General features: G+C 44.0%; 1 protein-coding gene across 10 annotated transcripts in view; it reads left to right on the forward strand.

The window, feature by feature from the left end:
* Positions 1-14,256, forward strand: part of IP6K1 (inositol hexakisphosphate kinase 1) — a 73,688-nt gene that overhangs the window by 51,305 nt on the left and 8,127 nt on the right. For all 10 annotated transcript variants that reach the window (XM_073010167.1, XM_073010165.1, XM_073010168.1 and 7 more), the window contains 2 exons: positions 7,000-7,210; positions 12,431-12,612. In XM_073010167.1, coding sequence (XP_072866268.1) covers positions 7,000-7,210; positions 12,431-12,612 — 393 coding nt within the window. The remainder of the gene's footprint in view (positions 1-6,999; positions 7,211-12,430; positions 12,613-14,256) is intronic.

Below are 14,256 nucleotides of genomic sequence, written 5' to 3' on the forward strand. Positions count from 1 at the left end.
TAATTTAATTAATAAATATGGAAGGAATGATGGGAATAGAAGTCACCATTAGGCAGACAACACAGTAATACCATTCAGCACACACCATTAGGTATTACACGCATCATTAGACATTACAACACAGTAATAATTGTGGCATTGTGCAGCGGTGCAATCATACCTCACTGCAGCCTCAAAACCATGGCTTGGCCGGGCATGGTGGCTCATGCCTGTGATCCTAGCACTTTGGGAAGCCGAGGCAAGCGGATCACCTGAGGTCAGGAGTTCGAGACCAACCTGGCCAACATGGTGAAACCCCGTCTCTACTAAAAATCCAAAATTTAGCTGGGTGTGCTGGCAAGTGCCCGTAATCCCAGTTACTTGAGAGGCTGAGGCAGAAGAATCACTTGAACCCGGGAGGCAGAGGTTGCAGTGAGCCGAGACCACACCATTGCATTCCATCCAGCCTGGGCAACAAGAGTAAAACTCTTGTCTCAAAAAAAAAAAAAAAAAAAAAAGAAAGAAACTATGACTCAAGTGATCCTCCCACCTCAGCCCCGAGTAGATGGGACTACAGGCACGCCACTATACCTGGGTAATTTTTTTTTTTATTTTTGAGACGGAGTCTCACTCTGTAGCCCAGGCTGGAGTGCAGTGGCCGGATCTCAGCTCACTGCAAGCTCCGCCTCCCAGGTTTACGCCATTCTCCTGCCTCAGCCTCCTGAGTAGCTGGGACTACAGGCGCCCGCCACCTCGCCCGGCTAGTTTTTTGTATTTTTTTTAGTAGAGACGGGATTTCACCGTGTTAGCCAGGATGGTCTCGATCTCCTGACCTCGTGATCCGCCTGTCTCAGCCTCCCAAAGTGCTGGGATTACAGGCTTGAGCCACCGCGCCCGGCTACCTGGGTAATTTTTAAACTTTTTTGTAGTGACAGGGTCTTGTTTTGTTATCCAGGCCGGTTTTGAACTTCTAGCCTCAAGAAATTCTCCCACCTTGGCCTTTCTTTCACAGTGCTGAGATTTAAGAGATCGGATCTCGCTATGTTTCCTGGGCTGGTCTTGAACTCCTGGTCTCAAGTGATCCTCCCATGTAGCCTCAGGCATGATACCTCGGCCTACCGAGTAGCTGGGATCACAGGTGTGAGCTCCCAGCTGCAAGATGTGTGTGTGTGTGTGTGTGTGTGTGTGTGTGTGTGTGTGTGTGTATTTTGTTTTTGTTTGTTTTTTGTTTTGTTTTGAGACAGGGTTTTGCTTCATTGCCTAGGCTAGAGTGTAGTGGTATGATCTCGGCTCACTGCAGCCTCTGCCTCCCGGGTTCAAGTGGTTCTCCTACCTCAGCCTTCCGAGTAGCTGGGGCTTACAGGCGCCTGCCACCATTCCTGGCTAATTTTTGTATTTTTAGTAGAGATGGGGTTTCACCATGTTGGTCAGGTTGGTCTCGAACTCCTGACCTCAAGTGACCCACTTGCCTTGTCCTCCCAAAGTGCCTGGATTACAGGCTTGAGCCACCGTGGCTGGACTGTATTTTTTTTCATATAAAATTTTAGTCCAATTTATTTATTTATATACTATTTTGAGACAGAGTCTCACTCTGTCGCTGAGACTGGAATGCAGTGGCACGATCTTAACTCACCATAGCCTTGACCTCCTGGGCTCAAGTGATTCTTCCACCTCAGCCCTCAGCCTCTGGAGTAGCTGGGACCACAGGTGTGCTCTGACCTTTTTTTTTTTTTTTTTTTTTTTTTTTTTTGGTATATTGTAGAGACAGAGTCTCACCGTGTTGCCCAGGCTGGTCTCAAACTCCTAGGCTCAAGTGATCTGCCTGCCTTGGCCTCCCAAAGTGCTGGAATTACAGATGTGAGCTACCACGCCCGGCCCTGAAATAGATTGATTTGACTAATAATATCTTCCGCTATGCTTCTATTTTCTTTCTTTTTTTTTTTTTTTGAGATGGAGTCTTGCTCTGTTGCCCAGGCTGGAGTTCTGTGGCGCAATCTTGGCTCACTGCAAGCTCTATGTCCTGGGTTCATGCCATTCTCCTGCCTCAGGCTTCTGAGTAGCTGGGACTACAGGTGCCACCACCACGCCTGGCTAATTTTTTGTATTTTTAGTAGAGACGGGGTTTCACCATGTTAGCCAGGATGGTCTCGATCTGACCTCGTGATCCGCCCATCTCAGCCTCCCAAAGTGCTGGGGTTACAGGCATGAGCCACCTCGCCCGGCCTATGCTTCTATTTTCTTTGACTAAATTGGGCTTCATTTGACTTAGAAAGAAGGGATTAATTTTAGTTTAATTGAATTGTACTTTTGAGCTAGCATATTAATTCTTTCCTAGTGACAGTGTAACCTAAGCAAAGAAAATAAAGTAGATCCTAAGAATTTACTGTGGCTTTCATTTTTTTATTTTTATTTTGGGGCAGGGTCTTGCTGTGTCGCCCAGGCCGGAGTACAGTGGTGCAGTCATGGCTCACTGCAGCCTCAAACTCCTGGCCTCAAGCATCCTCCCATGTTATGGCCTTTAAAGATACTTGTTACTCAGTTTGAGAGGAGGAAGGTGTGAGGAAATACTGAACCAGTGCTAGAGACTGCCACCCCTTCCCTGGGAGGCACCTTGAAGTTCTAACTTGTCATATCCCAATTCTGATGGTGTAATTTAGAGAACATTTATCTGGAAGCAGGGCTCATTTACCTTTTAAGGGATTTTTTCCTTAGCATCAGAAGGACTCCATGAACTGACAGGGCCTAGTTTTATTTCTGGCTTTGGCATATTTGTGGCAGAATGTTTGGCCTTTGGTGTTTTGAGTGTGGATGGATAGGTGGCTGAATCTACATTTATAAAGTGTTTGGGACTGTTAAAGTTTCCTAGCCACTTGGAGAAAGCAGTGTGTTTATTTCTGGCTTTGTTCTTATTTAGCAACCTTAGAATATTTATTTTTCTAAATTTAGTATTCTTCTGATTTTGTTTTGAAAGCAATAAAAATCACACAGTTTCAAAACTGCACAAAGGACTTGAATAGAGATTTTTCCACAGAAGACATACAGATGGTCAGTAGCACATCAACATGATTAGTCATTAAGAAATGCAAATCAAAACCAAAATCAGATACCACTTCATACTAGGTATCTTATTTTACCTAGTATGGCTATAATAGTTTAAAGAAAAAAGGGAAATAACTGTTGGCAAGGATGTGGAGAAATGGGAACATTGCTGATGAAAATATAAAGTGTTGTAGCCACTGTGGAAAACAGTTTGGCAGTTCCTCCCAAAGGTGAACACAGAAACCATATGATCCAGCAATTCCACTTCTACATATATATCCAAAAGAATTGAAAACAGGGACTGTGGCCAGGCACAGTGTCTCACGCCTGTAATCCTAGTACTTTGGGAGGGGGGCAGATCACCTGAGGTCAGGAGTTCAAGTCCAGCCTGGCCAACATGGCAAAACTCTGTCTCTACTAAAAAATACAAAAATTAGCCGGGTGTGGTGGCAGGCGCCTGTAATCCCAGCTCCTCAGGAAGCTGAGGCAGGAGAATCACCTTGGGAGGCAGAGATTGCAGTGAGCTAAGGTCGCACCACTGCATTCCAGCCTGGGTGACAGAGCAAGATTCTGTCTCAAAAAAAGAAAAGAAAAAAAACAGGGATTCAAATGGATTGTTGTAAGCCAGTGTTCACAGCAGCATCATTCATAATAGCTAAAAGGTGAAAACAACCCAAGTGTCCATCAATATAGATAACACATAACAGATGTGATATATACTTACAATGGAATACTATTCAGCCATAAAAAAGAATGAAGTTCTGATACATGCTGTGACACAGATGAACCTTGCCAACACTATGCTAAGTGAACTAGGCCAGACACAAAAGAACAAAAATTGTATGATTTCACTTATATGAAATATGCATAATAGGCAAATCTGTAGAGATAGAAAGTAGATTTGGTTACTAGGGCTAGGAGGAAGGGAAAATGGGGAGTTACTGCTTAATGGGTACAGCGTTTTTGTTTGAGGTCATAAAAAACTTTTTGGAAATAGATAATGGTGGTGGTTATTCAATATTGTCAATGTACTTAATGCCCACTGAATTGTACATTTAAAAATGATTAAGTGGCTGGGCATGGTGGCTCACACCAGTAATCCTAGCACTTTGGGAAGCTAAGGCAAGAGGATTGTTTGAGGCCAGGAGTTTGAGACCAGACTGGGACTGGTCAGCATAGCAAGTCTTGTCTCTACCAAAAAAAAAAAAAAGAATTAAATGGCAAATGAGCTCCTGTGCTCAAGCAGTCCTCCTGCCTTGACCTCCCAAAGTGCTGGAATTATAGTGCGAGCCACTGTGCCTGGCCCAAACACCACAATTTTATTTTATTTTTTTTGAGATGGAGTGTTGCTCTGTTGCCCAGGCTGGAGTGCAGTGGCGTGATCTTGGCTCACTGCAACCTCTGCCTCCCGGCTTCAAGCGATTCTCCTGCCTCAGCCTCCTGAGTAGCTGGGATTACAGGTGCACACCGCCATGCCTGGATAATTGTTGTATTTTTAGTAGAGACAGGGTTTTGACATGTCGGCCAGGCTGGTGTCGAACTCCTGACCTCAGGTGATCCACTCGCCTCGGCCTCTCAAAGTGCTGGGATTACAGGCGTGAGCCATCACGCCCTGCCCACAATTTTAAAAGTAAATAAAAAGTATAACTCAAAACAATAATAAAACCTCTATCCAAATGTAACCTGTCTCTATTTCAATCAGTCTTACAAATGCCAAGGAAATTAGGGTTTATGTCAGATGAATTAAAAGACCATTGCTTTTCATTTTCCTAACTTCATTCAAACTAGGTATGAGTGACAAGGTCAAAAAAGGTCAGGACCAAAAAAAATTTTTTTTACTAATAGATTGCATGACTTATTTAATTACCAAATCTTACTTACTCTTGGTAAAGGCATCTTCTGCTCTATCCAACTGCCATTTCTCCCCTGACCAGGTATGATGATCTGTGTCAGCCAGGGGTATGTTAGGGTGCTCAGTGTTATTTGCTTGTCTGACAAACACATTAGAGGTTTTTAGTACAGCATTATGTGGCCCTGCAAGACGAAAAGGAAAGAGCAAATTATAAAAGGAGAGAGTGATACATATGTAAAATAAAAAGCTTATATTCATCAAGATATACCTTTAAAGAAAATGGATAGAGATATTTGCTTTTCTGTACTGACAAAGATTTCATTTCTATAAGAATATATATATGAAGGCTCACGCCTGTAATCCCAGCACTTTTGGAGGCTGAGGTGGGTGGATCATGAGGTCAGGAGATCAAGACCATCCTGGCTAACACGGTGAAACCCCATCTCTACTAAAAATACAAAAAATTAGCAGGGCGTGGTGGCGGGCACCTGTAGTCCCAGCTACTTGGGAGGCTGAGGCAGGAGAATGGCGTGACCCTGGGAGGCGGAGCTTGCAGTGAGCCACGATTGCACCACTGCATTCCAGCCTGGGTGACAGAGCGAGACTCCATCTCAAAAAAAAAAAATATATATATATATGAATATATATGAAAACTTGTACAAGTCAATAAGAGACAAATAACTAAATAGAAAAATGGGCAAGAATAAAGAAAATCAGTAAAAACTAAAGACTGATTCTTTGAGGAAAGCAGTAGTATTGATAAAGCTCTTGCCAGACTGATGAGGAAAAAGAGAAAGCACAAATTTCTAGTGTCAGGAATGATAGAGGTATCATTACTGTAGATTCTACAGATATTTAAAAGGCAGAAGAATATTATGGGCCAGCATGGTGGCTCATGCCTATAATCTCAACACTTTGAAAGGCTGAGGCAGGAGGATTGCATGAGGCCAGTGGTTCAAGACCAACCTGGGCAACAAAGCGAGATCCCATCTCTATAAAAAAAATTGAAAAATTAGCCAGGTGTGGTGGCATGTGTCTATAGTCCCAGCTACGTGGGAGGCTGAGGCAGGAAGATCACTTGAGTTCAGGAGTTTGAGGTTGTAGTGAGCTATGATGGCACCACTGCACTTCAGTGGGACCCTGTCTCTTAAAAAAAGAAGAAGAATATTATAAAGAACTTTAAGCCAATAATTGTTCTACAACGTAAAAGAAGTTGACAAAACATAGGGAGATACTGTCTCTACAAAAAATAAACCATAAATGCTTCTCACTGATTTTCAGATTATAGAGCCAACTGTGTACATCTGGGAGTGTAAAAGTAGAAATGTAGCTGACAGACAAAAGGTGGGATGTGGAAGTGAGACCAAGTTACTTTTTTTTCCCTTCAAAACCTCTTCCTCAAGTTTCTGGATATATGTATTTTTTAATTGTATTAAGAACACTTGAGAAGAGTCTTACTTGTGTTTTAACTCACTGTGGTCCAGAAGACACTACAAACAACCTGTTTGATTAAAGTGGGCACAAAAAACTATTACAGATACAGCATGGCAAACAGAAAGATGTTTTATCTTCGAGATGCCAGGGCTAGAAGTTCTGTGTAGTGAGGCTAGGATAGCCTGATGCTCAGTGTGGGCAGAACACAGATTTTTTTGGATCCTCGAGGAGGGAGAAGTGTTGACGTCCCTTTGGCTGACACTGTCAGGCAGAAGGAAACTAGATCTAAAGGAGGACACACACAGTAAATGGCAGCATAAAGCACTTAAGTTAACTAGAGGGTTAAGTCATGCCAGGTGTGGGTGTCACCTAGAGAACACAGTTCTTTTGAATGGTAGAAAAAGTCAGTAATCGAAAGGGAGAGGGCCAGATAAGAGAGGGGGAAATAAACATAGACTTATCATGTCTTACGGGAACAAAAGTAAGCATCAGATTTAGCTTGGGCATGGACAGTCATCTATTTTCTGGAAGTTGCTGTCTGCTGGCCATTGTTCTGACATTGATCTGTAGTTGGTTGAGGGCAGCTGATGTCTTCTTGCTGTGTGGGCAAGTGAGTGCCGACAGTCTGTGCTGCATAGACTCAGCCTGTGTTTACATTTGTTTACCAGTTCCTTTTTTTTTTTTTTTTTTAACAGGCGTGGTATCTGTCTGTTTTGAGGGGGACAGTGATGGTTACATCAACTTAGTGGCCTATCCTTATGTGGAAAGCGAGACTGTGGAACAGGATGACACACCAGAACGGGAGCAACCTCGGCGCAAACACTCCCGCCGGAGCCTGCACCGGTCAGGCAGTGGCAGTGACCACAAGGAGGAAAAAGCCAGCCTGTCCCTTGAGACCTCTGAGAGGTAAGAGGTACATGTCTCATCCTGCTGATACAAGCACTCAGGACATCTCCAGAGTCCTGACACATCATGGGGAAGCAGGGCTCACGGTCAAGGTTGGATAAGATGACTGGTGTTCTTGGGATACCCACACAGGTGTGGCCTCTTCTCTGTGTCATATCACCCCAATGATGCCTCTTTCTGGGTCTAGCTATAGCTGGTTGAGAGAGGAAGTGAAGCTCTCTCAGCCCTTTGGAATCAGGGACACCTGTGCTGGTGACAAAAGGTTCTCTGGCTTTTTGTTGTGCCTTGCCAGCCACAGGACAGAAGGTTGAAATACATTAGTTCATAGTGAGGCTCCAAATGCTTTCTGACCTGCAGGATGTCCAAGCCCAAGGGCTCTGAGTCCAACTAAACAGGAGTTCCCTGATGGTTTTGTGTCAGACCTCTGAGAATCATATCAGTCATTAACCCTTTTCCTGCAACTAAAATTTAGTTTCCATTGTGTTGGAAATTGATTTTTCTTGTAAGTTCAAATTATGTTTTTTTTGTTTGTTTTGAGATGGAGTCGTGCTCTGTTAGGCTGGAATGCAGTGGAATACAGTGGCATCATCTTGCCTCACTCCTGGGTTCAAGCAATTCTCCTGCCTCAGCCTCCCGAGTAGCTGGGATTATAGACGTGCACCACCACACCCAGCTAATTTTTGTATTTTTAGTGGAGACGTTTGTTTCACCATGTTGGCCGGGCTGATCTCAAACTCCTGACCTCAGGTGATTCACCTGCCTTGGCTTCCCAAAGTGCTGGGATTATAGGCGTGAACCACTGTACCCAGCCTCAAATTATGTGTCTTGATAATTTCATGCAAGAATTAATATGAACTCCCACTAGGATGGGTATAATCAAAAGGACAGACAATAAAAGTGTTGACAGGATGTGAAGAAATTGGAACCCTCCTACACTGCTGGTAGGAAGGTAAGGTGGTACAGCCACTTGGGAAACAATTTAGCAGTTCTTCAGAAAGTTAAACCAGGCTGAGTGCTATGGCTCACACTTGTAATCCTAATGCTTCAGGAGTCTGAGACGGTAGGATCCTTTGAGGCCAGGAGTTCCGGACCAGCCTGGGCAACATGGTGAGACCCCATCTCTTTAGGAAAAAAAAAAAAAAAAGGCTGGGCACAGTGGTTCACGCCTGTAATCCCAGCACTTTCGGAGGCCAAGGCAGGCAGATCACAAGGTCAGGAGATCGAGACCATCCTGGCTAACACGGTGAAACCCCATCTCTACTAAAAATACAAAAAAATTAGCCAGGCATGGTGGCAGGCACCTGTAGTCCCAGCTGCTTGGGAAGCTAAGGCAGGAAAATGACTTGAACCTGGGAGACGGAGCTTGCAGTGAACCGTGATCACGCCACTGCACTCCAGCCTGGGCGACAGAGCAAGTCTCCATCTCAGAAAAAAAAAAAAAAAAAACCAAAAGTTAAACCAGTAATTCTTCTTTTAGGTATATACCCAAAAGAGTTGAATACATATATTCCCACAAAATTTGTACAAAAATGTTCTTAACATTATTTCTATTAGGGTTGTTTCCAGTTTCTGGCTAACCCAAGTGTCCATCAACTGGTGAATGGATAAATAATACATGGTACATCCATGTAATGGAATGTTACTCAGTCCTAAAAAGGAATGGAGTGCTGGTACATGCTACAACATGGATGAATCATGAAAACATTATGTTAAATGAAAGAAACCAGACACAAAAGACCACATATGTACAATGCCATTTATGTAAATTGTTCACATCAGGCAAATCTATAGAGAGAAAAGGTAGGTTAGTGGTTGCTTTCTGTTAGTGGTTAGGAGCTGGAAGTAGTGGGAAATAGGGAGTGACTGCTAATAATGATGGTTTTGATTTTGGGGTCATGAAATATTCTGAAAATTAGGTGGTGGTGATGTTTTACAATCTTGTGAATCCACTAAAAAACCACAGAATTGTAAAAATAAAAAAAAAAAAAAACAGAATTATGAGCCAGGCATGGTGTCTCACATCTGTAATTCCAGCACTTTGGGAGGCCGAGGCGGGTGGATCACCTGAGGTCAGGAGTTCGAGACCAGCCTGACCAACATGGTGAAACCCCGTCTCTAGTAAATACAAAAAATTAGCCAGGTGTGGTGGTGTGTGCCTATAATCCCAGCTACTTGGGAGGCTGAGGCAGGAGAATCACTTGAACCACTTGAACCCAGGAGGGTTGAACCCAGGTTGCAGTGAGCTGAGATTACACCATTGCACTCCAGCCTGGGCAACAAGAGCAAAAACTCTGTCTCAAGAAAAAAAGGTTTCAGTAAGATGCTTTGTGACTTGACTTAGAAGCTGAAATTGGGAATTTCCTTAGATGTGACAGTACATAGTTCATCTGTGGTATCAGATCAGTTCACCAATATATGCTACATACCTGTGCCCCTGAAGCTTTGTAAAGGCCCAGGACACTCCAGTTCTTCTCACTCAGTTTGTTGAACAAGGATACACCCATGTCAAGGAGTACAGAACCCCATGAGACACTGGCTGAGTGGGTTATGTGTCATTTCCCGTGTCCTCAGTCAGCAGATCCTCTTTGGCCAGGTCTGCATCTTTCATGCAAGTAGAGAGCTTCATATCCACTTCTTAGTAAGCAGGGTCTTCAAATGTCAAACATTCTTTGGTCAGATGGCTTCCAGTCCACAGAAGCACTTCTTCTAGTGCTTCCCCTTCACTCCCCAAGAGGCTGCTTCTTGACTAATGTCTGTGGGACCTAACTTGGTCATTCAGGTGACAAAGAATTTTCCCCCAAGTCTGTAGCTGACAATTGATGGTTCTCTCTGGGCAGCGCTCAGAGTGACTTTTCCCCCTACTCTTTTTAGAGACAAGGTCTTGCTCTGTCACCCAGACTAGAGTGCAGTGGCACCATCAGTGACTCACTGCAGCCTTAAATACTGGGCTCAAGCCATCCTATCCTTTCACTTCAGCCTCCCAAGTAGCTGGGACAACAGGTGCACACCACTGCACTCAGCTAATTTTTAAATTTTTTGTAGAGATAGGGTCTCACTTTGTTGCCCAGGATGGTCTCAAACTCCTGGCTTCAAGCAATCCTCCCACCTTGGCCTCCCAAAGTGTGAGGATTATAGGTGTGAGCCACTGCGCCCAGCCTAGAGTGGGCTTTTTTTATTGTCCTCCAAAGGTACAGAGGTTGCTTCATGAGTCATTTGGTGAAAAGCTATAGAATAACATCACCTAGAATAACATCACTGTCTGCCTATGTCCAGGTTCAAGGTCCTGCTCTGAAGGTGACAGCTCTACCTGTACTGACCAAACCACTGTCTGGCCTGTTAGCAGAGAGACTGTCATTCCAGGGGTGGGGCTTTTTTCTTCACAGAACCAGGGCTACAACACCGAGGGTGATACCAACTATCGTGGGGGCTTCATCCAGATGCAGAGAACTTCTTTGGGTTTACATGGCAAATAAGTCCACCTTTCTGTTTCCTAAAGGGTTTCACAGAAAAGACATCTTTGAATGGCCTCAACAGTGCTCTCACCAGAAGAAAGTAAGGGTTTTATCATTCTGAGAGGCATTGGTGGGCTCCTCTACTTTCAGTTAGGTGGAAGTGGGGTCTCTGCCACTACCTCTTCACCAGTGTTGCACAGCTGACCCTTGCCGGGGAGGGTCATCATTTCCAGAACACACCAGCCCTGGTGTTAGCTTGAATCTGTGCAACTCATGCCACACAGTTAGAGGAGAGGCCTGCAGTTCTGGAGAGGAGAGTGGCATTTGAAGTTGATGGGCGTCACAGCGAGATGCTGTCTCAAAAAGAAAAAAAAGAAATTACTGTAATGTTCCACCTCTGCTCTGAGCTGCAGGCTTGCTCTGTAATTTGCAGGGCACATGGCTTCACCAGTAGTGTGGTTTTCTTGGCCTTTCAGCATGATAAACAGTGTTGTTGGTTACTTCAAGCAAAGATTTTTACGTTGGGGCATAATGAAATTGTTGGCAAAGTTCCAGTATTTTCAGTTGAAGTTGCTTTCTCACAAAAACTCCTTTGTGGTTTGATTTATTTTATTATATATTTATTTTTGAGACATGGTCTGTCTCTGTTGCCCAGGCTGGAGTGTAGTAGCATGATCACGGCTCAGTGCATCCTCAGCCCCCTGGGCTCAGGTGATCCTCCCACCTTAGCCTCCCAAGTGGCTAGCTGGCTGGAACTACAGGCACAAGCCACTATGCCCAGCTAATTTTTAAATTTTTTGTAGAGATGGAGTTTTGACATGTTGCCCAGGCTGGTCTTGAACACCTAGGCTCAAGTGATCCTCCCACCTTGGCCTCCCAAAGTGTTGGGATTACTGTTGTGACCCATGGTGCCTGGCCTTGACTTATTTTAGAAATAAAATTTCCTTCCTCGGCTGGGTGCAGTTCGGTAGCATTACGTACGTTCACATTGTTGTGCAGCTAACTCCCCATTCCTCCTTCCCGCAGCCTGTGGCAACCACTTTTCTAGTTTCTGTCTTAATGGATTTGCAGTTACTTCACATGAGTAGAAGCATGCAATATTTATCCTTTTGTGTCTGGCTTATTTCACTTAGCAAAATGTTTTCAAGTTCATATATGTTGTAGCATGTATAGGAATTTAATTCCTTTTTATTGCTGAATAATATTCCATTGTATGTATATCCCACATTCTGCTTATCCATCTGTTGATGGATGCTTGGTTGTTTCTACCTTTTGTTTATTGTGAGTAGTGCTGCTGTGAATGTTGATATAAAGTGTCTGTTTGGATCCTTGTCATTTCTTTTGGGTGTATACCTAGGAATGGAATTGCTGAGTTATAATCTGTGTTTAACTTTTTGAGAAACCACCAAACTTTTTGGTGGCTGCATCATTTTACATTCCTACCAGCAGTGTATGAGAGTTCTAGTTTCTTCACATACTGGACACTCGTTCCACTTTCTTCTTTGATAGTAGCCATCCTAATGGATGCGAAGTGGTATTTTCATCACATCATTTGACAAAAATGTTATTTTACAGATAGTTTTAAGAGCCATAGGAAGAACACTACTTGTAACATTTACTTATTTTTATTGGCTCATGGGACCTTCATGCAACCCATTAGCAGGGTCTGTGGGTCTGTTGTTGTAGACAGACCTGTGCCCTGTGCAGTGAGACCCCAGAGGATGACTTGCCTGAGTTTCTTAGTGATGTGTATGTTCTTCCTTCTTAGCTCACAGGAGGCAAAGAGTCCGAAGGTGGAGCTGCACAGCCACTCAGAGGTCCCTTTCCAGATGCTAGATGGCAACAGTGGCTTGAGTTCTGAGAAGATCAGCCATAACCCCTGGAGCCTGCGCTGTCACAAGCAGCAGCTGAGCCGCATGCGCTCTGAGTCCAAGGACCGAAAGCTCTACAGTATCCTCGTTGCCCCTCCTTCAGGAGTGTCTACTGGGTCCATGGGTCATGTGTTGGGGCACCATTCTGCCTGTGGCTGAGGTCTTTGTCTAGGGTCCTCTTTGGTTTCATCTCCCTTTTTCATAGACTCCTCTTCCTTCGTTTACTTCCATCAACATGTTTTTTCCTGCCTTTTGGATTTGGTAAGACTGAAGCTTAAAACTTGGCAGTCTAGAACAGTGTTGTCTGATAGAACTGTCTGTAATTCTGTGTCTGTGCTTTTCAGTATGGTGGCCACTGGCCATACTGAGTGGCTAAAATGTGGCTACTATGACTAAGGCAGTTAATTTAAATTTTATTTTATTAATTAAAATTTAAATCATTTGGCTAGTGTGGCTAGTGGTACTATATTGATCATGTCCACAATCAGAGATCTGTGTATGTGCCCGTGTGCGCTTGTTTGCACATGTGTAGTTTTCCCCTCCCAAGGGATTAATAGTTTAAGGGTGATATATATGACTTTGGTGAGATTTTTATCTGATGATAAACACCATAAAATAGATTTAAAATGTTAAAGATAGCTGGGCATGGTGGCTCACACCTGTAATTCCAGCACTTTGGGAGGCTGAGGCAGGAAGATCACTTGAGACCAGGTGTTTGAGATCAGCCTGGGCAACATAGTGAGACCTCATCTCTACAAAAACTAAAAATATTAGCTGGATGTGGTGGTGTGTGCTTGTCGTAGTCCCAGCTCTGAGGTAGGAAGATTGCTTGAGCCCAGGAAGTCGAGACTGCAGTGAGCCATGATGGCATCCACTACATTCTAGCTTCTAGCCTTGGCGACACAGCAAGACCCTCTCTCATCTCCAGAAAAGATAAAAAAAAGTATTATGGCATGGGAATTCCTTTTTTTTGAGACAGAGTCTCATTCTGTTGCCCAGGTCAAAGTGCAGTGGCACAATCTCGGCTCACTGCAACATCCACCTCCCAGGTTCAGGAGATTCTCGTGCCTTAGCCACCCCAGTAGCTGGGATTACAGGCGCACGCCACCACGCCCAGCCAATTTTTGTATTTTGAGTAGAGACAGGGTTTCACCATGTTGGCCATGCTAGTATCGAACTCCTGACCTCAAGTGATCCGCCTGCTTTGGCCTCCCAAAGTGCTGGGATTACAGGTGTGAGCCACCACACCCAGCCTAGAATGGGAATTCTTACAATTGTTAGTGTTTTGAAGTAGTAGACAAATAACAACTGATTATTCTAAGAAACTGAGGGAAAGTGTGCTGAACCTTTTGTACATAGTTAATTTTCACAGCAATCTTTTGAGGAACTGTCATCATTCCCATGTTATAGATGAAGAAATAGAAGCACAGGGGGATTAAGTGTTGTGCCTAGAGGTAGTGAGTGGTCAAGGCAGGATTCCAGAGCCTATGCTTCCAGGGTGTTGAGATATTTCTACACCCTCCTTCATATTTTACCATCATGTGTTTATAGGTAATAGTAGGCAACAGAATTGATTCAGGCCAAATTTAAAAGTTACTTTCTTTTTTTTTTTTTTTTTTTTTTTTGAGACGGAGTCTCGCTCTGTCGCCCAGGCTGGAGTGCAGTGGCGCAATCTCGGCTCACTGCAAGCTCCGCCTCCCGGGTTCACGCCATTCTCCTGCCT

The sequence above is a fragment of the Chlorocebus sabaeus genome, chromosome 22, assembly GCF_047675955.1.
Source record: "Chlorocebus sabaeus isolate Y175 chromosome 22, mChlSab1.0.hap1, whole genome shotgun sequence".
In the NCBI taxonomy this organism is placed as follows: domain Eukaryota; kingdom Metazoa; phylum Chordata; class Mammalia; order Primates; family Cercopithecidae; genus Chlorocebus; species Chlorocebus sabaeus.